Genomic DNA, 25,526 nt, shown 5'->3' with positions numbered 1-25,526 from the left:
TGGGGCAGCGCTGGTAGTCCTGGCCATGTGGTCTGACACAGACATGAGCCAAGTTTCCCGCCCCACCCCCCCCACCCCCCCCCCCCCTCGTTCATGGCACCTACATTGCAAGGTGCAGCAGTTAGAGCTGGTGGTGCCTCTTCTGGGGCTCGTTTCTGCATCTGTCTCCCCCTCGTTTTGTGTTCTGTCCCTGAAGCGATACAAATGCTTCTGAAGTCCTTCATTCAGGCACTTGGAAAGTTTACAGGACGCTTCGTACTGGAAATCCAGGAGACCTCTCCAGAGGAGGAAGCAGCGTCTCCTGTTTGTCTTGACTTATTCTGTCATAACAATGGCTTCAGAATTTGCCTAATTTGAAAGCTAGTTTTAATCTGATGGGAAGACGTTTGTGTATTTAAAATAGTTATTCCTTGCTGGAGCCTCTCCCTTCTTTTGTCCTTCTCCGCTGGACTCTTCGGCTTCACTCAGCTAATATGCAGTGCTTGTTTACAGCAGAGATACTGGAGCATGAAGAAGGAAGTCACTAAGTTTAATACTGATTCGGTTCCAGGCTTCCTGTGCGTGTGCGTGCACACGTGTGTGTGTGTGTGTGTTTCAGCCTTGTTCATCCAGACGCTGTGCAGCCTCAGTAGAAAAAGCCAAGGGGCCAGTGGAGACGCAAGGACTAGATGCAGACGGGTTTTTTTAACTCTTCCACCCAGTTTGGTCCTGAGCAGGTTTAGACAACGCGGGTAAAAATTCCAGTATGGCAAGCCTGGTGAGGAAGGTGCTAGTGCAGACAAAGCCGTTGAGTGGTGAGTATGAGAAACATCTTGCCTGATGGGAAAGATAACTGATCAGAAAGCGTTGGTTTAGGTGCCTAGGAGGAGGAACGTGGTAGCAGGCAGAGAGCTGTTGGGTATTGTTGTTTTTCCTCTTCCATTTCCAGTGTGAGATGGCTACCTGGAAATGCCAAAACCTTTGTCTGTGGAGAAGGTGGTTCTCCAGAGGAATGTGCTAGTTATGGGGCACGGTCACTTTTAGTCTGCTCCTTAGCCAGCCCCAGGATTTCTGTCTTAGCTGGGCTAAATAACAGCAGCGATCTGTGTAAGTAGGATGGCTTTTAACTTGGGAGGTTCGGGGAGGAGTGGGGAGCTTGCGGGAGACCAGCATCGGGTAAAGTGTTGCGTCAGTTGTGACTGTACCAAAAGATGGGATTGAGACGAAAACAATGTTCATAAGTAAGCTGTAGGAGAAACAATTTTAGTGCTTTATTTTTATTCTTTTGAAGTGGTGGCAAGTACCTAACTGGATTTCAGCAAGGTGCTCTCATGTTGCAGTGGTTACAGAAATCGTCGTCAGCAGTGTTGTATATTTTGGATTTTAAAATATTCCAGTAGCAGCACCAGCCTGTGCCTGAGGTTTTTTCATTTAAATTTATGGTGTTTATCCAGCTCTTAATTGTGCAAATTAGAGTAATTATAGAGTGTGATTATATGCGTACCCGGTGAGTGTTTTTAAGAGGCTGGCTTACATTTCAGGAATTTATTTTATTAGCCTTGTGTCTTTCTGGTGCAAGCATCCTTTCTTCATGCTGCTGTACTGCAAAGCAAACATCATAAACTGCCACAGCAGGAAACAATTTTGGCAGTGGCATCTCTGAGTGAATCAATCTGTAATAGGGCAGAAGGCTCTTCGATAACTAGGACTAATTAGGACTGATTTGGTGAGTTACGGGAGACTGAAACAACCCTTCCCCAAGCAGAGCAACTTCTCTCTGCTCCAGGGTTTGGTAAGGACAGGAGGGCACAACTGGAACCATGTGGTAAGGTTGTGCAATGCCGATTTTAGTAATATATAAACTTTAATGAAATGTTGTTCTTGGAAAATACGACTTTTGTGTGAGTTACTGGCTGCTGCTAATTTGTCCCAAGGCTGCAACTGAGCCTGTGTTTGTGGTGGGGACAGTGCAGACGCAGATGTAAGCAGCGTCTCTTGTGTAGAAGTTACAGGCTGAATGTGTAAAGTATTGTTTTGGCCTTTGCTAGGAAAGAAATCTCGGCAATCTGTTCCCTCCTAGCCCCAAACTTACTAGTCTCGCTTTGCTCACCCAAGACTTCTGAGAAACCATGAATTTCTGCCTCTAGGAAAAATGGAGATATCACTTGAAACAGAGTAATCGCCTTCATTCCATTGTGACAGAGGTGGCATGACAAATACAGCAAACTGAAGAGGAGATCTCCCAGATCTCTCTGTAAATAACTTGGGGCTTCAGGTAAATTAACCAGTCTTTACAAAAAGAAACTGGATAAAAATAAATAAATGCATTTCCTTGCTTCGGAGATAAGCAGATTGGAATGATTCTAGCTGAAATGTCACTTGAAAAACAGGCAATCTGCAAATTAACGTAGAAGGGGTTTTGTAGGGAAGTCTAGCAGGTGTTAAACGACTAAAACGTGCATTTACCTTGCATAGATTTCTTCAGAGAAGTTGCAGACCATCAGTGTTTGAAAGCACAATTCCTTGATGAGGGAAACACAGCCCATAGGGAAACATGTAGTAAGTTCTGGGTCGGTAACTTTTAGCATGATTTCAGAGTCTCTGGAGAGAGTTGTGGGTGTTTGGGGGGGGGTTGTTTGTTTCTTTGTTTGACTTTAATTATTTACACTGTGTGGATGTGTTAAATGCTTTTTTCTAAATACCTGCAGGATGTTAGGAAATTTAGGATGCTAGGAGAATGGTATGAAACACAACTGATGGGAGGGTGACCTCAGAGGAGGCATACCCATTGAAAAACTATTTGGGCAGGGTGTAGAAATACAAACACACCTTCTGCCCCATGGAAAGTGTGTGCTTGAAGCTAGTTTGGTTTCTTCATTTGGGGAAGGCTGGATGCTGAGACCTCAGTTCCATAATCCCAGCCTGCTGCCAGATCTTCATACTGGTGCATGGATAAAAGGAACACTGCAATGAGTGGTCAGATGGGAAAAGAAATGGCACAGGAAGAAAACATAGAGCAGTGTAAAGGACACTTCCAGTATTTATCTTCCGGTGTGTAAATTATGAGGAGCAGCAAGGGTATAGAACTAGACTTTATTCTGTGTTATCGCATGTAATTTTGGCAGAAGAAAAAAGTCTGCAGGAGAAGAGGCTGATAAGCATTTTGCCTTTACTGTGTAGGGTCTGTGTCTGATTACCACTCTTCTCATACCATCGAAAAAAATAATCTTCTTTCAGTCTTACTTCCTAGTGAGAGATTTACTTGCAGGGTAGTTGAAAGTGATCTTGGGTCTGTATGTTTCAAATTTATGTATTTGCTTTACCACCAAGAACTCACAGCAGCTTTCAGAGGTTTTGAGATGAACTAACTAAAGGAAGGAACATCAGTTTTTAGAAGGGACTTCTAAGTGGCGACTTCTCTGTAAGAGCAGACATAGTCAAGAGGCTATTGCAGCAGGAGTTACATTCCGCTTACTTGGAGACGGTGGGGCTTTTTAATGGTCCCTCTATATAGATATGTTTAAGGTTGGTTATAGTAAAGAACTTGTGAACACTTTGTGAAGTGGTGGTGAAACAGAACTTCCTAAGGTTTTGATCTTTATTTAAAACAGAAAGGTTATAAAAAGTCATGGTCAAAGCAGGCAAATGGCATTTTGCCAGCTTAACAAATGCGGTTGTGTTTATCTCTCCTCTCCTGAGATCTCTGTTACTTTTAAAAACTGTTTAATTTGCCTGTCTGTTGGTCTACAGCTGCAGGAGAAAATGCAAATTGTTTTTTGGATTTGAGATAAATTGAAATTAGCTTGAGCCATGCCCTAGCTGGAGAGATGGTTATATCCACTGAAAATGGCTTTTCTTTAACGTCTTTGCCTTATAAAATTTCAACACGTTAAAGAACAGTAAAGTTGCAAAAACTTATACTGCTTAGCTAAAGTCCTTCTTTATCCTTTGTTTTCTAACTATATGCTGCATTTCCTTTTAGTTAACATTTGAAGTGACACCCATTATTTCAGCTGCATCGCCACAAATGCTGTATTACCTGAAGGTTATGCAAGAAGCTGTTAAGAAGAAGTTAAAGTTGTCATATCAAACCTCTCAAATAGCAGAAAAGTAGCAGCCTTCAGGGCTGCACCATCTTTGTATTACTTTTTTTTTTTTTTTTTTTGACAGGTAAATACCAGTAGTCTAACAGGCATCTCCAGTACCTCAGAAGATTATTTTTTTTTTTAAGCATGAGGAATATCTTTTATATCTGAGACTACTGAGGATGATACACTGGGGACCTTTACAGTAAATGGCCATATGTAAAATAGTGCCACTTTTAAAGATAGTAGCCATTAAGCTGCCATATCAGAGCACCATGGCTAAGGGAGTTTCAGTATTAATTGAATCACCTGAGTGCAGTGACACTTGCGCTGCCCGTTCAAGTGAGCGTGCTGTAGAACATAATTACTAACGAAAGCATCTTGCTTAATGAAATTCTTGCCATACAGGTGTCAGAAGTATTCTAAGCCTGGTTTGGATTTAGGAATACTGTATTCTTCAGTCATGGAGCCATCAGAATCCTGTCTTCAGAAAGTCGTTTAATATTCTTAAAGGAAAAAAAAACCCAAAACCTGTTCAAAAATAATGTGGCATTACATTGTATATTCATGCTTCTTATCAACCCAGTGAAGCACAGAATGTTGTGTGTGCTTTCCCCTGCAGACAGATTAATTGCAGGAGGGAGAGGAAATTAAGCAGTGTAAGTACAAAATCTTAAAGAGTGTGTGTAAGTTCCTATTTCTGTTTACTGGGAGCTTAATATATTTATTTTTTTTAAATAATGAAAACATTCTAGCCTCTAAAAAGCAAAGTGGTCATTAGTAATAAATCACTTAATACTGACTCTGAAGATGCCTTATACTAAAAGTAAACTTTTATCTCTGTATCTTCACTACAAATAACCAAGGGACTGCAACAAGACTACTTATATTGTTTCATCATCACTTTTCTTTGTGGAATTAAATTTGCAGTCCCTTTCTGACATGACAAAATAGGGTATTTCTTTGTTCTCAGAGCGCATGTTGTATTCTCTGACAAATCTGCAGACCATGCTTTCCTTTTTAGCTCTGTAGGAGACTCGGGCTTAGATTCTCCACAGGATAGTTAAGAGTTCCACACTGTAGTATTATTTCCAGCTTCAAAAACTGGACTAATAATACTCTTTAGTATCCTCCCTGTATTTTTGCTTCAAGAGTTCAGTAGACAGAGCACTCTGCCAAGGGTATTTTTGAGTTTGGGAGGTTGGTGCATTCCCCTCCATCACAGGTTGTAGATATCCCAGCTGTTTTGGGACAGGCTTTTTTAATGATTGATTGATGTTTTCCAAAGAATTAATTCTGAACTGAATTAAGCTGTACCAGAGGAAAGCCACTGTAATTCTGAACAGGGAAGTTTTTTTAAATGTTTCATTATCCATGTTAAATTAACTTAATTGCCAAATATAATCAGGTGGTTTTATTTTTAATATTGCCATGTTAATCCACCTAAAGTTTGTAGTATCAGCTGTGGCATGAAGCTATTTTGCCTTCCCCTAACCAGCTCTCCACTACTACCACTGTGTGAATAAACACCAATTATTGCTGCTGGTGTAAACACTGGAAGCATTTGGGTTCTCTTGTCAGTATATTCTGCTATTATCATGATTAAATTTGCAATCCTAAGGGTTGTTATCAGATAGCAGTGAAGGGGAGAATTAGTTTTTAAAATTAGATTGCCAGCCTTAGTTGGGCCTGAGAAGAGAGAACAAATTAGATGATAGTTTAAGTAGAAGGAAGAGTGAATTTAAACTTGGAGTACTGTTAATACTGAAAGTTGCTTTGGGGCTGAAAGTAATAATTAGGCTAGTCAGAAAAAGTGCAAACATTAATTACCTGCTTGTGTCTGTAAATTTTAAAATGTTAAAAATCCCTGTATGCATCTTTTGACATCGCCAGTTACTTTCTGGGGCAATCACAGGCAACGGCATCTTTTGACATTGCCAGTTACTTTCTGGGGCAATCACAGGCAACGGCTAGTTCTTCTCTGAGCTAAATTCAGCTTTTTCCTGAGTAAGTGCTCAAAAATAACTTCCCTTGCTGAATTACAGCTTTCTAGCTGTCAGATTTCAAGAGCTTTACATCAGTCGTCAAATTCATATGGCCAGGTAAGGGCAGCGTTAGACCTGTTTGTGTCAGAAGAACCTGCAGTGGAATTTATTTGGTGCTTCTTCACTACTTCTGATATCTCTGAAGTGAAGATCTTGAGATAATTCGTGTTTCTTCCTTCCCTTCCCCTTCCTCTCTATGTTATGGCCCCCCCCCCCCCCCCCCCCCATTATTCCAGGCTCTAAATTTCTGAGTTTTAAAGACACATTTATTAGTCCTTTTTCTTTAGTGAGAAACTGTGTGTCTCTAACCTCTTTTGTATTGCTGCATTGGTTTTTCATTCTGCTTAATTTTCCCAGTAGTGTAGTTTGTGGTGATTGGCTTCAGTTATTTTACTAGGAAACCTTGCATTTAATTATATTGCATTTAATAATAGAAAAAGAATGTGAGAGCAGTGGTTTCCCCACCCTGGCTTTAGTTAGGATTACCCAGAAATTGCCACTTTCTTGTTCATTCAGAAATTCCCTTAACTGTCTCATACAAAATTTAGAGATCTTAATGGTAAAGGAGCTGAAGGTCTCAGTTCAATATTCCTCTCATTGCCAGCTTTTAGAAGTGTTAAAAAGAGAAAATTTATATTAGTGTTGGAATAGATACTTTTTGCATTGTTAAATCTGAACTAATTAATTTGATAGTCTATAGAGTTGTGATTATAAGAAGGACTTTTGAAAATGGACTGAAAGAAGAGTTGCAGGTGGGGGAACTCTCCTGATTACTTATCACTGAAGTTAACTCCTAAAATCCCTTTAAATGGGAATGGAATCGATTATGGATTATTCAGCTATGAAAAAACCAGGGAGTATAACAAGAAAGCTTGTGTGATTTAATCCATCTCTTGGTTGTGTTTGGTTGTCACATGGAAAGAGCAAAGAGGAGAATGAGTGGAAAAATTAACTGAAAAGACTTAGTAGAGTAGGAAAATAGGAATAAAACTAACTTGTTTTTCCAGTGAATGTGGCAGAAAGATTCTGAATAAGGAATTGATGTGCAATCATCTCTGTTGCACTATTTCTGGAAAACTTTTTGTGGACTTGAAATTCTACTGTAGACTGATTTCAGTAACAAATTCAGCTTAAGCGGTATTTGCCTGTGTTCTCCCATCTTTGCTTACAGGTTCCTTGGATGTGGCACCTTAAACTGTGGAGTTACAAACCCACAATCGCCAAAGAGAAAGGCTTTAAACAGCTCAGAACAGCAAAATGCTTCACAAGGTCACCTCATAGCCAGAGCTTCTGCAGGGTACAACAGCAGCCTGGCGTGAGCGATGAGCTTTGGATTTGCTTGTGTTTGCTTGTACTTCTGCAATCCAGGATGCAGTAGTAAATATCACGTTGATTCTCTCATGCACTTGACAGTCTTAATGATCCTCCTTCTGTCAAGCAGACCCTTTCAGCTTTGCAAACAGCCTCTGCGTACCTGAATTTCCCCCCAAACCACTAAGACATGCTAAATTGGGTGTACGTTCTAAGATTTGAACACGGTTTAGTGGTTTGGCAGGAAATGCGAGTGTTTGTTCACTTGACAAGAACCCTCCGCTTTAATTTAGGCACACTGAAATGCAAAATGGGATTTGGGGGGAAAGCATGGGAGAGTTTACAACCTGTCTTCTGGGTACACAATGAATCCTGGTATCTACTCTGGCAACAGAACATACCACTTCTCAGGTCATTGGAGAGAACATCTTTCTGTGTATGGAACAAAGCCAGTAAGAAAATACAGGAAAAAAGAGCTTCTCTTCTGTGCATGGGAAGGAGATCCTGTATCTAAATTTTTAGTCACTCAAAAAAGAAAGAGAAACTCAAGAGAGCTTCTTATTTTTTTTTTATGGAAGTGCGTAAGGGTTATTTTAAATCTCAGTGATTAAACCAGTCTTAAAGCAATGGTGTATTTACTGTAGGACAGTAAATATCTATAGTATTATCAGCTCTTTTCAAGCCGTTTGGCATTAAGAATTTCATCTGTGAGAGCCTGAGTCAGTAAGTTGGATGGCAGGATACTCAACTTGCCGTGGATGTCAGTGTGTCTGGTAGATGAGTATATCACGCTCTGCAGAAGTTTAGAGTAGTTATGCATGATACAAGCTGAGACCTGTGCTAGTTTAAGAATTAAATATTCTAAACCTATTTATTGAAGAAGTTATCTCAGTGCACCTGGAACTGTCTTGCACACTTTCTATTCAGGCTCCTGTGTTCATCAGTCGGGAGAAGTTCAAAAGTGGGTTTGACAGGTCAGTTGAAAAATCCCCCAAACCAAACCCAACTTATTAAACTCTTAAGGTGATTTGTTAAGGCTTATCTTGAGGGTTGTCTTTTTATATTTAATTGCAGCAAATTATATTCCTTGAGGGGTTTGTATTTTAAGAAGATAAGCTCTGACGTACACCTTTTTTCCCCCCCTCTATTCCAGTTTATTCCAGAGTAAGGATCAGTTTTCTTCTGTCAATTTTTTTAGACGGCCAAGAAGATAAAAGAAGGACCTGATATGCTTGACAGCTTTTCAGAGGGGAAAAACTTGATTTTGTTTTGGTTGTAGTTGTCCTCGCGTCCCTACACGTGTATTTATACAGGGAGGTGATTTTTGGCCTCTGTTGCTGGAAATCATGCCAACTACATGATGGTAAAACCACACAACTTCTCCCCAAGTCTCAAAACGGTGTGTTAATCCTGTGCCACCAGCACCTTTTAGCCTGAAGCTGTTTGTGCGTCAGTGTGCCTTTGGGTACCAGAGGGCACAGCCGCTTTGAAGCGGGACCCCAGGGTGTGGGTTGGCAAGGAGGCTTCGAAGCGTGTTCTGCCACCTTTCTTACTTTTCCATATCGGGTGTGAGCAAGAGCAGATCTAACTGGGTCCCCTGTCCGTCTGACCTCCCGTACAGTGGGCTTGCAAGTAGGGAGAAAGTTGTGCTGAGCTCTGGAGTCTTTTCCTTCCATCATTCCTTCCCTTTTAACCATTTCTACCCCAAAATTCTTCCGGCTGGCGGTGGTAAGAGGAGAGCCTTGTGGCTTTTGCAGGTGATTTGGCCGGTTAATCTTTGTTTTAAAGATGAAACGTGTAGGAGGAGCTTTACAGACCTTAAGACCTGACCTGGGTTTTCATAGTTAAAACAATGGATGCACTAGTATGGGAAAAGAAGTTGCACGTTACCCAAACAAATAGTATAACCCTTACGCAGGGTTTGACCTACGGGGCTTTTTCTCTGTTTGTAGCATTCCAGGGAGATCTGACATCGGCTTGCTGTGAAGTAAGGAAGGAACAGGAAGCAAAGGTCTTGTGTTCATCTAACATGGGGGTGTAGGGAATACCGAATTGGGAGGATTTCCTGGCCTTTCTTGTTTTTTTGGAAAGAAGAAAACAAAACTAAGACACACACACACACACAAAAAAAAAATCCTTGTTCTTCTGCCTCTTCCCTTGCCACTCCCCACCACTTCTGCCTCACGCATCACCAGCCCAGGGTGGAATGTTTCCAGGCTCCTTTTTGAAGATATTTATAAATAAGTTGAGCTCCATATGTTTGTTTTTTCCCCAATGATTACTGTAAGTCATTGTATTTCTGTATAATTGATCTAAGCATGGCAACTTGCATCTAGGGAGGGAAGTTGCAAATGGGTTTGGCCTGTGCTGTGCAAGCATGGAGAAAGGAAATAAAAAAATAGTTTGACAATAACCCTAGCAATGACAGCTGGGGAGAGAAACTTGTTAAAAAAAATACAAGTTAGTTTTAACTTGTTTAGAAACAATGAGAATAAATGTGCTACATAACTGTTACGAACTAAAATAAGAGCGGGCAATAGCAGGCACAGATTTTTCTCCTCTAGCCTCAGCCTGCCCAGCAAAACTGAGCTTTGCTTTCATAAATATCAATAGATCAAGAAGGGCAAAGGCAGTGTAAGTCAGGAGTATTTTTAGCAAGGAGAAAAAGCATTTCAGCAGTGCTCCTTTCTATACGTTATGGTTATAAATCACATTACAGTAGTATGCTTCAGAACAACTCAAGATTTTGGGTTCAGTGTCCACGGTATGTAGATTTTGTTTCCTAACACAGAAGGAGTGAATTCTACTTGTTCCTACATGGTTTGAGGGAAGAGGGAATGTATGGGTGGATGTATGCTGCAGTTAGAAATATCTGTGGTGGAAAAACACCAGCTCCAGCAGGGCTGGGGGAGCAAATGCTCAGCCATGTCCCATGTAAGGAGATTAGGTTAATACTGCAGCATGGACTTAGCAAAAATTAGAAAGAATAAGGCTACATTAATTCACACAGGTCTAGTTTCTGTAGCAGAATGACAAAACAAACCTAGTAATAGTTTAAAAATACAACCCTGAATAAAAGAACTTTCTCCTCCTTGTTCCCCCTCCTCCTCTCATTTCCTGTTTGGACACCCAAAGTTGGAAAATTCGAGTGGGTTTGGAATGGGGTTTTTCTTTCCCCCCATGCCTTCATTTAATAAAAATAAAATAAAAGATATATTAAAAAAATTAAAAATGCCTGTTTCTGTAGCTGTGACTCAGTCCTGCGGTGCCTATCTGCCTTGTGTCAGGCATGGGGCTGTCTGGGGGAAGCGGAGTACGCACATACCCAAACCGTGATGCAAGCTTTGAAATTGCACCAAGTGCACTCGTAGCATCAAATGTGCCGGATCACGCTGCGTTTCCAGTAACAGCCAGAGCTCTCTTGGCTCTGAGTGGGAGAGTGGTCATGCAGTCTGAAAAGGGGAGAGAGGCCAAATTGCACATTCATTTCGATAATTAGGTAAACAGTAAATATGAGAAGTCTGTCTCCTACTCAAACTCCATTGTTTTTTCCTAAAAGTCTATATTTAGATTTGGCAGCTAGATTTATCACAATAACTGGTGCATTGTTTAAACAAGGTCCCTGATGTGTGTGCCTGTTTATCTCTGCTTAACTGGATTGCTTATTTGAAATAGAAATACCTCCAAAAATACTATGCAGCGCTCTTAAACTTGCGTACTTGACTCCTGAGGCACATGGTCTTTATTAGAAAATAGATGCAATTATTCACATTCAAGTTTTGCAGCTTGAAGTCCTGAAGGATTTGTACATAAAACTGTAGAGATTTGATTACATCCTGATTTTATGTCTCACTGGTATATGAGTGTTTCATATGTGTAAAAACCTTTTTATAAGGCATAGATTGTAAGAAATAACTAAGTGAAGCCATACGAGCGCTGTCCTGTCTGTTGGAATTGGAATACACATGTTCATTAGTTTAGTCTAGCCTTGGTCGTTGCTTACATATTTATAAATCCCAAAGTGGCTTTGTGTTTTATATTTAGAGCAAATACTTCTGGACTTGTTGGCCGGTTGCTTTGAAACTTTACGATGCAGTTTCAGGATCGGACTTTGTCCGCAGCACTTGTGCACCGCTCAATGAGGATGGAGCGTGGTTTACTAGCAATGCTAGCGTGGTCAAGGTAAAACTACAAATAGCAGCTCATTTTCCCTTTTGCTGATGAAGTGAGTAAACCTGAAGGTCTTGAAATACACTCAAGCAGTAGTTTGAGGAGGAATGTTTTGATCAAGTAACTTTTTTGATAGTAGTTGTGCATTGAGAGGGTGGGAGAAAACTTAACTGAAGCTGCTGCTTCCCATGACCTTGGTGCAGCTGGCTGTTGGCAGGTCATTTCGTAGGACTGGCAGTAATTTTTTTGTGGACATTTAGTGGCTTCTTTCTGAAAGCTGGTTGCTTTGTAGGTGTGATGGCTGTGATAGTAGCACCCTAAAGTGGCTTGTACAGAACTGTCTGTGGGTTTAAATAAAAAGCATTTAAGAGATGCCCACTGGAGAGGGTTTTGCTCTAAGCAAGAGCATGCAGTTTGGGAGTCTTTTGTTGGTTTGGTTTTGGTTTTTCCCTGGTCCACTTAAACCTTTTGCTTAAAGTTTCCATTTTTTGCGCTGGAAATAACTGAGACTATTTATTTTTTAAGAGATTGCTGAACAGTAGTTGTCTACTGCAAGTGCTGTTTGTGCAAATTACAAATGGGACTTTGCATGCTCAGTTTATAAAGGATTGACCTCAGAAATAGGCACTTCTGTCATCCGGTAAGCCAGCATTCACACCTCATGAAACAAAACCAAAGTAATTTTGGAACTTGAAAGAGAAGTAGTCTCTGGTACAGTAATAACAAAAGAGAAGACACAAAATAAATGAAGTGCTTGTGTTGTGGGCATGGCTCGCTGTTGTGTGCAGTTGGAAGATTGAGCTTCCGCCTCCCTGCCCAGCTGACACAGAGAGCAGCCCTCCTTCCTTTAACGGTGGGAACTCTGCCTGAGATGCAATAACTCTTGCTTTGTGCAAATGCGTTTTTCACAATGTTCAGGTTGTTTTCTGGTTTGTTTTGGGTTTTTTGGGTTGGTTGGTTGGTTTTTGTTTTGTCCTGCAGTGAGGAGGTGTGTGCATGTGTCATAGATTTGTTCCCTACATAGTCTCTGAGAGAGAAATTGTCTTCCTTCCCTCTCTCCCTCCCTTCCTCTCCCTTCAAAGCTCGAAATTATTTGGTATCTTTCTTTTTTGGGGAAAGCCTCTTTTGTACATGTTGCCATCAGACACATTTTATTATTAACTTTTGAGGGATTTCATTTCAGTTCTTAGTTCGGGCTCAGTAGTAGGACAGACAGATCAATCACTCGGAGATCATGTGGTGCTATCACAAGGAATGTCCTATACTGGACATCCTTAATCATTCTTTAAACTACAAACACAGGTATAGATTTAGTCAAAGAGGGTGTGCTCCTTTTTCCCAGTCTCGTGCTGGTTTTGGTGCCTGCAGGTCACCTTGCTTCATCTTTTGGCTCTGCACGCTTTTGCCTGTTGTGAAACCTCTTCCAGCCCTGGCGCGCTGGTCTCACGGTTGGCTGGGGCTGGCAGAAGGTACATCTTCATCTTAGTGCTTCATCACTGTCCCAGACTTCTGGCTTTTGCACTGATTCAAGACTGTTCCTGACAGACAACCTGTGGAGAAAGAACTCTTCTGGTTAGAAGGTGACGTACATGTAATAATCGCGCCCCCACCCTTTTATTTCTTCCTTCTGTTTTGGTTGGGTTTTTTACAACTTTCTCCATGCGGTGTGTAGTAGTTAGTGCTACAGCAACTGGAATTTTACACAGACTGTCTTTCCAAGCTGGTACTAAATGTTTTCATTGCAAACTTTTGGCATTTTGAGATACTGGCATGTTTTATTTTTTTTTCCCTGTGATCCATTTCTCCATTTAGATGAAGGTTTGATTTAAACTCCTGCACACCGCTGGTTTCTTGTCAATTGTTGCGCTTCAGTTTGCTAATATTAATACAGTCTTCTGGACGGGCTGTGGGGTGGGTGTTAGGCTAGTTCTCATACAGCTTAAGGTATTCCTCAGCCTAAATTCAGAGCCTAAAATAATTATCGATTTGTGAATTCTTGCTCTTGGTTGGTTGTATGCCCAGCTCCCCATGCCCATCTCCATGGCTCATGCTTTTAACACTGTCTGGTCTCGCAGGCAGAAACCCCACTGGATATCAGCGCTGTTGTGAACCCCTGTGCAGACTGGATGTAAAACCAACTCGGCAACTCAAGTATGTGTTGGTGATTTCAAAAATTAAAGTTTGTTTAGTCATGTTCCTTCCGTTCACACACGGATTCCATACGTGTCAAACACCTTGGGTTTTAGATACTTCAGAAATGTACTGTATTTCTGTGTGTGTGAACTAACAGTTCACTTTCTTGTCACAGGCTAGACTTAAGTCTTGCTAGTTTGGCCATGGAAACCCCCGGGTCTGCCTGTTGGCATTTTCTAACAGTAAACCAGACTCCAGAACAGTAAGTGCTTGGCACAGGGCATTGGAAAAACCTCTGTCCTGTTGTCCTGTTGCTCCCCATCTTTCCACCCCAGCTATCACAAAGTCTTGCTGCTTAACACCAGTGCAGGGTAAGGGTAAGAGTCATGGCAGAGGACAAGGCTATTTCTACTACTTGTGGTGTTTATATGGTAAATGCCAGAATTATAATTATGGATTTTGCTGAAGTTTGTTCCTTATTTATACCATAGGAGTACATTGATACACAATGATTTTTGGAAAGTATTGTCAATTAATTGGGGGTTATCTTTTGCAGCTAGTTGGCTTTGCAGTGGGATTTCTAGTGTTTGAGAAACTACATTTTAAAATACACTTACAAAGCGAGTGTCGCATGAAGGAATTGCTAAAATAAAAGTAGTTGATTCACTCTTGTAGGGAAGAGCACGACAAAACAAGGCCAACAGAGTTAGAACAATTAATTTTTTTAAAAAACGTACAGAATGAAATTATAAACCCAACGCCTAATATCCTTGGTGGAGAGTAGAGTTGGTAGGTGTTATTATTGCAACAGTCTGCACTGAGGATGTGCTTCTTTTACAGTTACATAAAAATAATGCCTGGAAAGTTTGAATATATGCACCTGCTACTTGGGCATAATTACCAAGACCATTTTTGAGGTGTTTATCCATTAACATGCGTATATACTATGATTATTTTTCCTCTTGGTAATACTTAAGCTGCAGTTGGTTTGATGCCTGCAGGGATCACATCTAGCAATAAAACTGTGTTCTGTTGGTAACCCCCTGCTTTAAGATGTTGGGAATAATGCTTCCCCCCTGGCTGCCTCCCCCCCCCCCCCCCCCCCCCCCAAAAAAAAAAAAAAAAAAAAAAAAAAAGTCCAGAAAACTTCAATTGGAAAAGGAATGAGGTGATGGAAAAGTAATTTTACCGGCTGAAAAACAGCATTAAAAACTTAAATCAGTAGCTTGCGTGTATTTCACATGGTGCCAAGATCAACATCTGATCATCAAGAAATGGATGTTGGAGTGGGGATAAGCACTTTTTTACTTATATAGTTGAAGGACAGTCTTGCAAAAGTTGGCAGCGAAGTAGGTCAGTGCACTTGTCTGTCTTTAGGAGCTACAGCCGTGGCTCCAGAGGGTTTCTTTCAGCTTGAGCTTCCTGTATGTGTCGGTGGCTTCACAGCTGGGCATGGTGGTAAGCCCACGGAGGAGCCAGACCTGTGCGAGCAGCAGTGTCGCAGGTCGGGGCCAACAGCTTGCCTGCCTGACGGAAAACCTGCAAGTGTCTACAAATTTCTGAGGCAAGTGTCGCCACTCGCTGCAGACGGGTCTTTTTACTGTTACGATTTTCTGTGCTATGAAGTAGTTGCCAGAGTGTTTACCTTCAGGTTAGAAGTTTGTTTATTTGCACCAGTGCATGTTGCTAAATACTTGGCTGGCTCAGGGTGGCGTTGCTCGCAGCTGTGTGTGGGCTCGCTCAGCCGCTGTATGCGCTTGGCTAGCTCTTAAATGTATGTTTTTATGGCCCTTCAAACTTGGCATGAGCTGCGTTTTGTCGTCAACAACAACGACAAAAGATTGCTAGTGAAATTAAAATCTGGCATCGCTGTTCTACAGGTTTATTGGCAACGTATTGAAATGGGATTTTCTTGCTAACTTTTCCTGGCATCCTTCCAAAACCCAGCATCTCATAAATTTATATTATCTTTCACTGCTTTGCTCAGTTGTCAGGGCTGTAGCAGCTTCTCATGCAGATCATGGGAATGGCATGGAAAAATGAAGCCAGAAGATTTTCAAGCGGGGAATTTTTATCAGCAGAGAAATTGTAGAAGTTTTGCTATGGAATGAGGGGGCAGAAATCTTGAAGAGTTTTTCAGTACCTGCCTTCAGAAACTAGAGCACCACAAATGCAGAGCCGAGTCAGTTGGCATCACTGCGGCTTTGGCTATAGGGAAAGGTAAAAGGCTTGGAAACACAGGGCAATGACAGCACAACGTGTCTTGGCACAGCAATTTCGGATCAGGAAATTGCGGTACTCTCTGGTATTTAAGTGCTTTGGTCTCGCTATTTAGCTTGTTCATAGATGCATTTCGCTCTCAGCATAGTGATAGTGAGGACGGCATACCTCCTTGATTTATCTGGGGCAGGTGAGCTTTCTGTGTGGTCATTGATACGCATTGCCAGCTCAAAGCTTGTGAGATAAACGGGGCAGCTTTGCTCAGAGAAACTCTAATTTGGCTCAGTTAAATTATCTGTGTTCCAGCCATGCCAATTCCAAACTCCAGCAAACTCCTTGCTTTTCCAGCCACTCTAATCCCAAATGCAACAGTTGATAAGGTGCTATTTCATTTGTCCTCGGCATAACTTTGTGCACTACATGCTAAGCGGTCGAGTAAGTCAGGTGCACTGGTCTGTACCGAGCTGAGGAAAAGTGATATCCACCTGCAGGAAATGTTGCAGGGGGAAACAGATGAATCTCAGTGATAGGAGATGGGAAGGGGATGTTAGGTCATTAATTACTTAGCCTTGCATAAACAAAACTTAATATTTTGAAAAGTCCCTATTGTAAAGGGAAGGAAAAATCTTTCATCTTCTGTGCCCTTTAGCTCCATGTCAAGTTGGGTCAATTGGAAGACTTTTGTGATGGTTTCTGCTTTATATATTGATTACTCCTTCGTGACCTGTTCCAGTGCAGCGAGCATTGGGCTAGTTTTGAAGGGGAAAAGAGCCAAGGGTAGCTAGACTGCAAAACTGAGGATCCCTGCATGACTGCATCCCTTCTGATGTCTCTGGGGAGGGTGCAGGGTGCAATTTGTTTTACTTCTCTGCATGTTAAAGAACTTACTTGATGGCTGGTAATTGGTGACTTAGTCTGGGATCTTCGCAGAAGCAGTGTTTCTTAACCTGCTATCTTTATGATTTAGAGGAGAAGACAGTTGAAAACCCAAGTGTGCTGCACAAATGTTCAGGGTTGTGGGTCTTGGTGGTTGTGTGGGGGTTGGGTTGGGTTTTTGCTCCTTTTTTTTTTTAAACATGTTTCTCTTTGCCCCTTCCCCATTCATGTCTTGGCAAATGTTTTAAAAAATGAGAAGCTGCTACATTTGTGTTTGGTCCAAAACTAATTTGAAATGGAGTAGTTTAGTCACGGGAGGTTTCAATTACTCTTTTTCTCAATATAAGCTGTGCTAAAGATGCACTAAAATTTTACATGTTGTAGTGCCTTTACTCAAGCACTAGACAGCTTTCAGAGAGAGAGAGAGAGAACATTAAACATTAATTTTTATCATCAGAGACAAGTTCTCCCTCCAGCTGGTTGGCAATGAAGCATTTGGGGGTTTTGTGGTTGTGCTGCTGCTTTTTTTTTTTTTTTTGTTAATTGGCTGATAGTATTTATTAAACAAGAGATACTGTGAGGAATTTCTGAAGCTTCATGCAGCAGAGATGGGTAGGTTTTTTTGAAAGCCGAATGGTGGAAAGCAGACTGCCCACGCAGGGGGCTGTTGCCAAAGAATTATCTTCATATGCTCGGTGAAAATGTAATGCTGCTTGTGTACGTTTTCTGTGAAATATTGTTATAAAGTTAAGAAAGATTGTTTTCCAATATTATCTTAAAGCTGAAATACAATTATATTCCAACATAGCAAATCTGCATTTTGTGCATAAATTACTTAAATATCTAGGAGTAGTGAAATATATGCTATTAAACATGTCAAAGTGGGTAACTGAATGACTAGATTGTTAGGAAGAAAATAGTAATTTTCTGAAAAAGCTAAATGAATGATTTGGCACAAATAACTGCAAACATTACCAAAAAAATAACTTCTTCTGAAGGAAATTTCCTAGCAGAGGATCACATTTTTATGCAGTAGGTATTAAAAACAGGAGGTGTAAGTGGAAGATACTCCAGACTTTCTCAAGTTAATTGACAAGCTCTTTTCTTCCATTGAAATTATTCTACCTGCTGACAGTTGAATGGGTGGCTCTGTATGGTTAGAGATCTCGCATAACCAATATGTTAGTCACTGCTGTAAGCTGATTTCTTTGTGAAAGTGAGACTGTATAAATGCTTCCCAAGCTAAACTGCTGCTCTGAAAGGGCTTGAGCTTTTGCGTAAGTAGCTGAACTGTGGGTCAAGGAGAAAGTTCTGCTATGTGAATTAGTCTCTTGCGTGTTATCTGTACAAGAAATGCTGGAGCCAAGTGAGACCAATTTAACTCAGCAGCACAGAATTACTATAGAGCAAGGGGTTTTGTTTGGGCAGTATCTTTGCTGCTGCTGCTGTGTATATAAGGAAGAGTCAGTCCAGTTTGACTCAAAGCCCAGTCTAAAATTTTTGAGGTAGAAATTAAAAAAATTGTCTTTCTGGTAGACTAAGCAAACTTGTGTATCAGTGATTTGATGTCAACAAACATGTAAGCCTTATATGCCTTTTTGGAAGCACTTTGAGAAAGACCGTTTTGCCCTCTGTAGAGAGTGCACTGTGAAACCTCAGCTAAGTGGAGGCAGCTGGATAACAGTTTTCTTTGATCACAAAAATCTTGCGCCTGAGCAGCGGTAACGTGAAATCAAAAGTGAAATCAGAAGTCAAAAGTAAGACCCTTCTTAACATTATTCAAACTTAAACTAAACTGTGACTTTGATGTTCCTGGGCTTCATGTTCAGTGCTGTTAGGTCTGCACAGAACTGTGGTCCAATCCCTGGCCACACCAATAAAAATATTTTTGAGTAGAAGTTAACCCGTAACTGGTTTTGCACCTCGCTTCATGCTGTAACTTGAGACATGGTTAATCTTTCTGTGCGTTCCCTTGCTGAAATGGGTGGTCTGTGTAAGTCAGTAATTGGTGTCATGCAGGCTGTATTGGGAAGGAGATGAAATGATCTTTCCATACAGCCAGGTGTCCACAGGATGGCAGTGAAAAAGAACAAGGATAGTAGCAGGCCTGGTGCTCACCTCTGTGCTCATGCAAAGACAGCGTCTCACCTGAAGTTTTGTTCTGTCCAAAGTGCGGTTGTGCTAAATAAATCCCGGATTCAGAATAATGTTGACGCAGCTGGTGTCATATTATCAGAGTTGAGCTATTCCTGTTGATCATACTGAGTCTGCTGATACAGCAGATAAGTGCTTTCAAAACGCTGTTTCAGAACATGGTTTGTATGGGTGCTCAGCTTGGTTGTTACATTTCAACAGGAGTTCGAAAGTGTGCTAGAAGCCTATAACAAGCAAATCCCAGGAGGACTTTTGCTGAGCTGAACAGACTGTCTGTCCATTTTCTGTCCTCTCCTGCCCTTCTGTGCTCCTAAATCAAAAGTAGATGTAGATGTGCTAGTGGAAATTTGTACAAGCAAGGCTTAGAGAGCTGACCAGAAACCTGCCTCACATTCTCAGTTTTCTCTGCTTGATTATGGCTTGTGCCATTAGAGTGAACCACATTGTCATCTGTTGTATTTACTCATACTTACTTCTGAAGTTCCACAAAGCCTGCTTCACCAGACTGGCTAATTCAAAGCATTTGTTCAAAGCACTGCTGCCACATTAGTAGTAAAAGGCTTAACATGGAAAACGAGGACCCACTGCTGAAAGGGGTGGGTGACCTAGTAGCGGTAGACCCAGTTAAAGTTGGTGTCCTCGATGCTGTGTTTGCTTCAGCCTTCAGAAACTAGGACTCCCAGGCCTCTGCTTTGTGAAAAGGATCGAGAAGGAGAAAAGCTGCCAGCAGCGTATGAGAGGCAAGTCAGTAATTACTTACAAGAACTCAACCCATGCAAGTCCCCTGGGATCAAGAAACAGAAGAGCCAGCTAACTTTTTCCTGGTGAATTCTCTGTCTCATTTTTGCGATGGGAGTACTTGTATCTCTGTATGTATTCACTGCTCCTTGTGCTTCCTTGAGATCGTTGCTCTGGATGGGAATTGTAGCAGTGTTCTTGTTTAAGTGTATTTTGTCATTTAAGACTCGTGCTCTGAGCAGCATGACTTTCTACAAAGCACAAAAGTCAGCATCATTATTTTTGATACAGAATTTGTATTGCGATGTCTGAGCTGTTTTTGCTTCTGAGGTTATTTTTTGTGACTTCTTGAACATGGTGATTTTAGATAGTCACTTCTTTTGCTTCTAATTGTAAAATGTAACTTGCTGCTGAATAGAGAAATTACTTCTTGATGTGATGGAAGTCTTTGGGTAACTTCATGCCTGTTCTGGGGAGCAGTGACACCCTATTCCATGCATACACGTAGGTAAGGAAGTTTTTGCATCTGCATTTGTCAGGAATGTACTCTGGCTGACAAATGCAGCCTAGCTTAAAGGCAGATCCCACAGTAGGTCAGTTAAGCTTTATTGGTCTGCCAGGCCAGATTATTGTTTTCCTTAAGCAGAGAAGTAGCTTTCATTGTCACTTGATTGCCAAAGGTCTGTCAGCATTTCCATTATAAACCCCCTATTTTCAGGGATTTGAGTAGACTTGAGATTTAAGTGTTCTGGTCTAAAACTTGGCAAACATGATCAGAGTTCACCAGCGGATATTTTCTTTATGAGATTTTAAAATAGTCAGCTGTTTCTTAAATTGTGGAGAAGGCAAGAATTATTTTTTCCCCTCTTGGTTAAACAGATAGGACTATTTTTTCCATCTCATTTATTCCAACTAGGTTCATAAAAATAAAGCCCCATTATGTTGTTCTTAAGGAAAAAAAAAAAGGGGGGGGGGGGAGGAGAAAAATGAAAATCTGCGTGCTGTCCTGTTGTGTTTACCAGAGGATCGTGCCTCAAAACCCTCCCTTTGCTTTGGTCTGTGTTTGGTGATGTCCCACCCACCCCTCTCTGTCCCTTTTCTCCTCCCCTTTACTTATTTCCCTTCAGTGTATTTACACTCTTCCTACATAAGTTGCAGTGTTTCTTCTCCTTACTCCATTCCTCCCGTTTGCCTTTCTCTCTGGGGCTTCCAGCATTCGTTTCTGATGATTCTGCCCATTTTACCTCTCTCTAAAAGGCAACTCTGAGGTATTCTTAAGTGATACGACGTACCTGTGGTAAATATAAACTCTAGGAATCATCTTTATGTTGTTTGTTACTTTATACTTAACTATATGTGTTGTTATGTACTTTACTATTTAACTGAAGAACATAACATGCATGACTCTCAGTTGAGTACTGTAATTTTTTTAACGCTTTTTTGACTTTGCTGTGACTCTAGAGAGAAGTACTTTCGTATTCTTTTTTTTTTTTTTAACCAAATCTTTAATGTAGACTGAAAAAAGCGAAGTGTGATTGGTGCAGAACACCACTGTGGGTTTTCATGGCTGGGCTCTTTTAGTCATTTCCTGAAAGCTTGGTGCAGAAATGTGGCAGTGCAGGAAGCATCAGCAAGCTTAGCAAGGCTTCATGTACTGTTAGAAGTCAGCTTGCTGTAGGTGAGGGCACATTCTTCTTGCTGAGATGTAGAAAGACCTGGTTTTGGGACTGATGGTCAAGATCTTCAGGAAGAACCTCTGCTTGTGGTTCACAGTGGTGAGCAGAGTGACTGGGGCTTTAAAATGGTGAGGGACTACGGCTATATGATTATTAAGCAACAAGGAATGTAAGTTAAGAGCTGAAATTCAAGGGGTGGAAAATGAATTCTTTCAAAAAGCACCACAGCCTCTCTCCCAGGACCTTCAGAAGATCATTGTCGGAACAAGATGCTGGCACTGCTGCCTTGAAGGGCTATCATTGGTACCACCAAATGAAAAGCAAGAAGATGAATAAACAATTGAGTTCTGACCCAGAGAAACCTCTGGGAGCATACAGGTGGCAGATGCATCCTCGGCTTCCCTGGAAGATAAGCAAAAGAGAGAGCTCCTGCAGGCTGAAAGGGGAATGCAGTGATCCAAGTCTTGCCAAAAGTTCTGCAAGCGTGGATGCTACCAGCGCTGATGATCTCCACAAAGACCCAACAGAGATGCTTTTCCAGGCAAGGACTAGACCATTTCGTGTTCCCTTCAACCGCTCTCTGTCTGAACCCATGCCACATGTTGGAAACAGGCATGCAAAGCCATTTCTGCAAGCCGTGCGCTCAGTGGACTCTGAACAGCAGGGCTACTTCATCCGTGGCATTTTCTCCTCTCTCTCAAGTGGCTTCTCAAAGATAATGAGTCGAAAAGGGGAGCCTGGCAATGAGTCAGTCAATGAAGGGAAGACAGACGATAATGACACTGATTTGAGTACAGGTAATGAACTCATTTTTGTTTCGTTCTACTTCTGTTTGTGTAACAGGAGACATATGATAGTTATTTAAACTGGTTTTTAACTTGGTTTTATTAACATGGCGTTGGCAGTGCTCTGATATTGTATCTGACTTTTTAAAAAGCGACTGAAAAAGGGCCTTTCCTGATAAGGAAGTGGTGTGAGATGTTTTGGGGTGTGTGATTAAAAACTCGGACTTGCCTTTAAAGCAAGCATGGTCTGGTGGAAGCAGTGGCATTTCTCTCTCCGATGCACCCTGTGTGGGGGGTGCAGTCCTGCAGGCATGGTAGCCTCCGTGGGATTACAGTGCCCTGACTGGGATATGCAGCCTGCTACTGTAAATGAAGTACCAGGAAGAGAGAGAAATCAAGCTGTCTGTTAAACAGTGTTCAAGACAGCGAAATGGATCTAGTTCCTCATATTTAGATTCACCATTTTGTAATCAACCAGTTAAATTCTGGCAAGAGCAGCTTTTCTTTAAGGAAAAATAAAAACCAACTACCAGAGGCTGGTCTCTGTAGATGCCAAGGACAGCGGTGTTGCAAAGGTTTAGCCAGCTGGGACTGAGGTCAGCAAGATGCTAGTCTGAGATTTCATAAATGTACCTTGTTGATAACAACACTCATAAAGCAGAAAAAAAATAGGGGGAAAAGGAGAGAAATTTGCATTCTGTTCTCTTGGTCTTTCCTGGAACTTTCTAATGGGCTATCCAGCCTGAACAGGGTAACTGATGATGCTCTGAAAAACCCCACAAAGTTTAAATTTGTAATAAAACCAAAAAATAAACCTTTATTTTTCCCACAACCTCAGAAGTTTCCAGAGTCCTCCAGATAATTGTATTAAAAACTCAGTAACATCTGGATCCAGTTGAAACTGCTGGACAAGTCATCACTATTCAAAAACCCTCAGTTTAGTAGTAGTAGTGAAAGAATAATATGGTCTGTCTGCAGGGGTTTCAGTCTTTCAGTCACAGTGGAATGTCCCTGACAAGCTTATGTTTGGTGCTGGAAGCAGTCACGTTGCTTCAGGTATCTGTTCAAATCTAAGTACCTACAGTCACTGATTCGTGTTTTCTCCGAGAGCTTTCGCAGTTGGAATTCGGCTTGATGATGCTTGTTAAATTGCGTGGAATACATAGGGGGAAAAAGAGCTCATAGAACTACTTTTTTTTTTTTTTTTTCCTTTTCTTTTTCTGTTGGTGGCTTCTTGTTAAGGGGTTGTTTGGTTTGGGTTTTTATTTCTAACATGAATGACTAGAGGGGAGACAAGAATTTCTGCTGCAGGCTTCCACTGGTGTTGAGACTTCCTGGGAGGCCGAATTGCTATGGCAGACTGGGACGTTCTGTTTGCTCTCTTCTGCCCGCCAATATACGTCAGCAAGCAGTATTGGGAGGGTATTCTATGTGACATAAGCGTTTTGGATCAAAATGTCACATCATGTGAAGGGCAGAGCATGCTGTGCTTCCCTTCTCCCCCAGTTCTGATATGCTTTGATACCAAAAGATTCTCTCATAATTCCAAAGTATTGTCAGTCGACTAGATTACTGGGATGCTTTGCTTTTAGTAGCGTGAAAAGTAAAGCAGAGGAAAAGGGTTATTTGTATTGTTTTATTTGTATTTGTATTGTATTATTACCACTTGGTAAATACTTCATGTTGGTTCTGGGACAGTGTCAGAGCTTTTTGGCTCTTTGGGGTCAGACGAACCTCTGCCTGAGCCTGCCAAAACTGGTTTTGCAGAGAGAGTCGCAGTTCAGGAACTGAGAGAAGAACAGAAAGACTAGATTAAAAGTCAGAACTCTCCCAAGGGAGGAAGTCGTAGCTGGGAAGGTGTTTGGGGAAACAAGGTTGATGCAGTCACCCACAAAATCACCTGAAACGGCCAGGTCCTGCTTGGGCTGCTGTCAAGGACCACAGAGCTTTTGGTGGGTTGGACACCTCTGTGGAATTTCTTTTCAGCCTTTGCCTTCTCAATGGCTGAGCCTCTGATCTTCAAGCAGACAACAGCTTAGGTTTAAGAGAACTAGTTCACCTTGTAAGACGTGTTGCTATGTGGGGTATGTAGCCATAGGACAACTAATTGCTTACCGCTGGTTTTATTTTTCCTTAAAGAAGAGCTGCTGTTGCCAGAATTAGCTGGAGCTGCTGTGTAGCATCTCCTGCCCCACACAGTGCTATAGGCTGAGACCTGATAAAACAGTGGCACCGCCTGTGAGCTCCTAGGGGTAAGATCTCAGGTCTGAGGGAGATAGCTTGGAGGCAAAAGGAGTGAGAGAACTATGCTTAGTCTATCATGTTCTTCAACCACAGTCTAGATGCTCAGAAGCGATCAGATCTTTTCTCCTTCCACAACCACACAAGTTTAGTTCTAGGGAGGGGGGTCACTAACTCTCCACCACCAGTTTTGGTGCTTGGGCAGGCAGAAGGTATCTTCCCGTGCCTACAGTCCTGTCCACTGTTCAGGGAAAAACCCAGGAAAAAGGATTCTGTTTTCCTCTCCAAGAGAGGCAGAGTTTGGGAATCCTCAGGCAACTGAAGTCTGTGGTAGAAGTGCTCAGGCACTTTACTAGCCAGGAGATGGTGTGAGGCATGGGGTTTCTCCAAAGCATGCAAACTGTTTGGCTTGGAAGAGCTTGATCAGAGGTCTCTCAGGAAACATTTATTTGGACAGAAGTTCTTGTCACTACAACCCAAACCCCAGAGGACCTTTTCCATGTTGTTAAATACCCAGTGGGAGAGGCGTGCTTTGGAGTTTATCCAGGAGAACCTAGAGGCATGCTCTCTGTCTCCCTTCTGTGCAAGGGGCCAAGCCCTTTACTTCCACAAGCTCACTTCATTGAAAGTATTTCCATTTTCCTCTGAAATACTTGCATATTATCAGCTTTTTAAAAGATTATCTTCCTTCCAACACTTGCCTGGCCTCTGGCTTCATCTCTGCATCAGAATTACAGAGGCTGAGTTGTCTGCAGGGGTTTGTGTCGCGATCGGTGGAGGTTGCTACTGATCTTTGTAAGCCTAGCGAAAGGGCAGTTCCTGTCTTCAAGGAGCTGTACCCTCCCCGAAGAGGATCAGTTGGGGTTTTTTTGGCAACCTGAGAAAAGGGAAGTGGGATTTAAAAAGAAAAGGGGGGGGGAAAAATATCAGGATAAATATTTTCCACTTGGTCTCACAGTCTAGGAAGCATGTTCAGACACTGCTTCATCGGCTCTTGGCTGTAGAAAGCCCTGCTGCATGGACTCAGGCATCCTCTTTGGCGATGAAAGGATGCTGAACCTTGGGCGAGCTGCCTCCTTTGGCTCTGCCCAGAGCTTTGGCAAGATGCAGAGG

At 41.8% G+C, this 25,526-nt stretch overlaps 1 protein-coding gene across 8 annotated transcripts in view; it reads left to right on the top strand.

Moving 5' to 3' along the window:
- Nucleotides 1-25,526, top strand: part of RASAL2 (RAS protein activator like 2) — a 187,950-nt gene that overhangs the window by 37,681 nt on the left and 124,743 nt on the right. For 2 of the 8 annotated variants that reach the window (XM_037404205.1, XM_037404203.1), the window contains exon 1: nt 21,278-22,184. The exons of 3 other annotated variants lie outside the window; for them this stretch is intronic. In XM_037404205.1, coding sequence (XP_037260102.1) covers nt 21,590-22,184 — 595 coding nt within the window. In that variant the 5' untranslated portion in view covers nt 21,278-21,589. Of the gene's footprint in view, nt 1-569; nt 795-21,276; nt 22,185-25,526 lie in introns of those variants that run through there. 3 more of the 8 variants (XM_037404211.1, XM_037404206.1, XM_037404204.1) reach the window with 3 other exon arrangements.

Source organism: Falco rusticolus, chromosome 11 (assembly GCF_015220075.1).
Source record: "Falco rusticolus isolate bFalRus1 chromosome 11, bFalRus1.pri, whole genome shotgun sequence".
Lineage (NCBI taxonomy): Eukaryota > Metazoa > Chordata > Aves > Falconiformes > Falconidae > Falco > Falco rusticolus.
Note: the sequence above shows the minus strand (reverse complement) of the source record. Positions and strands in the feature narration are given on the sequence as shown.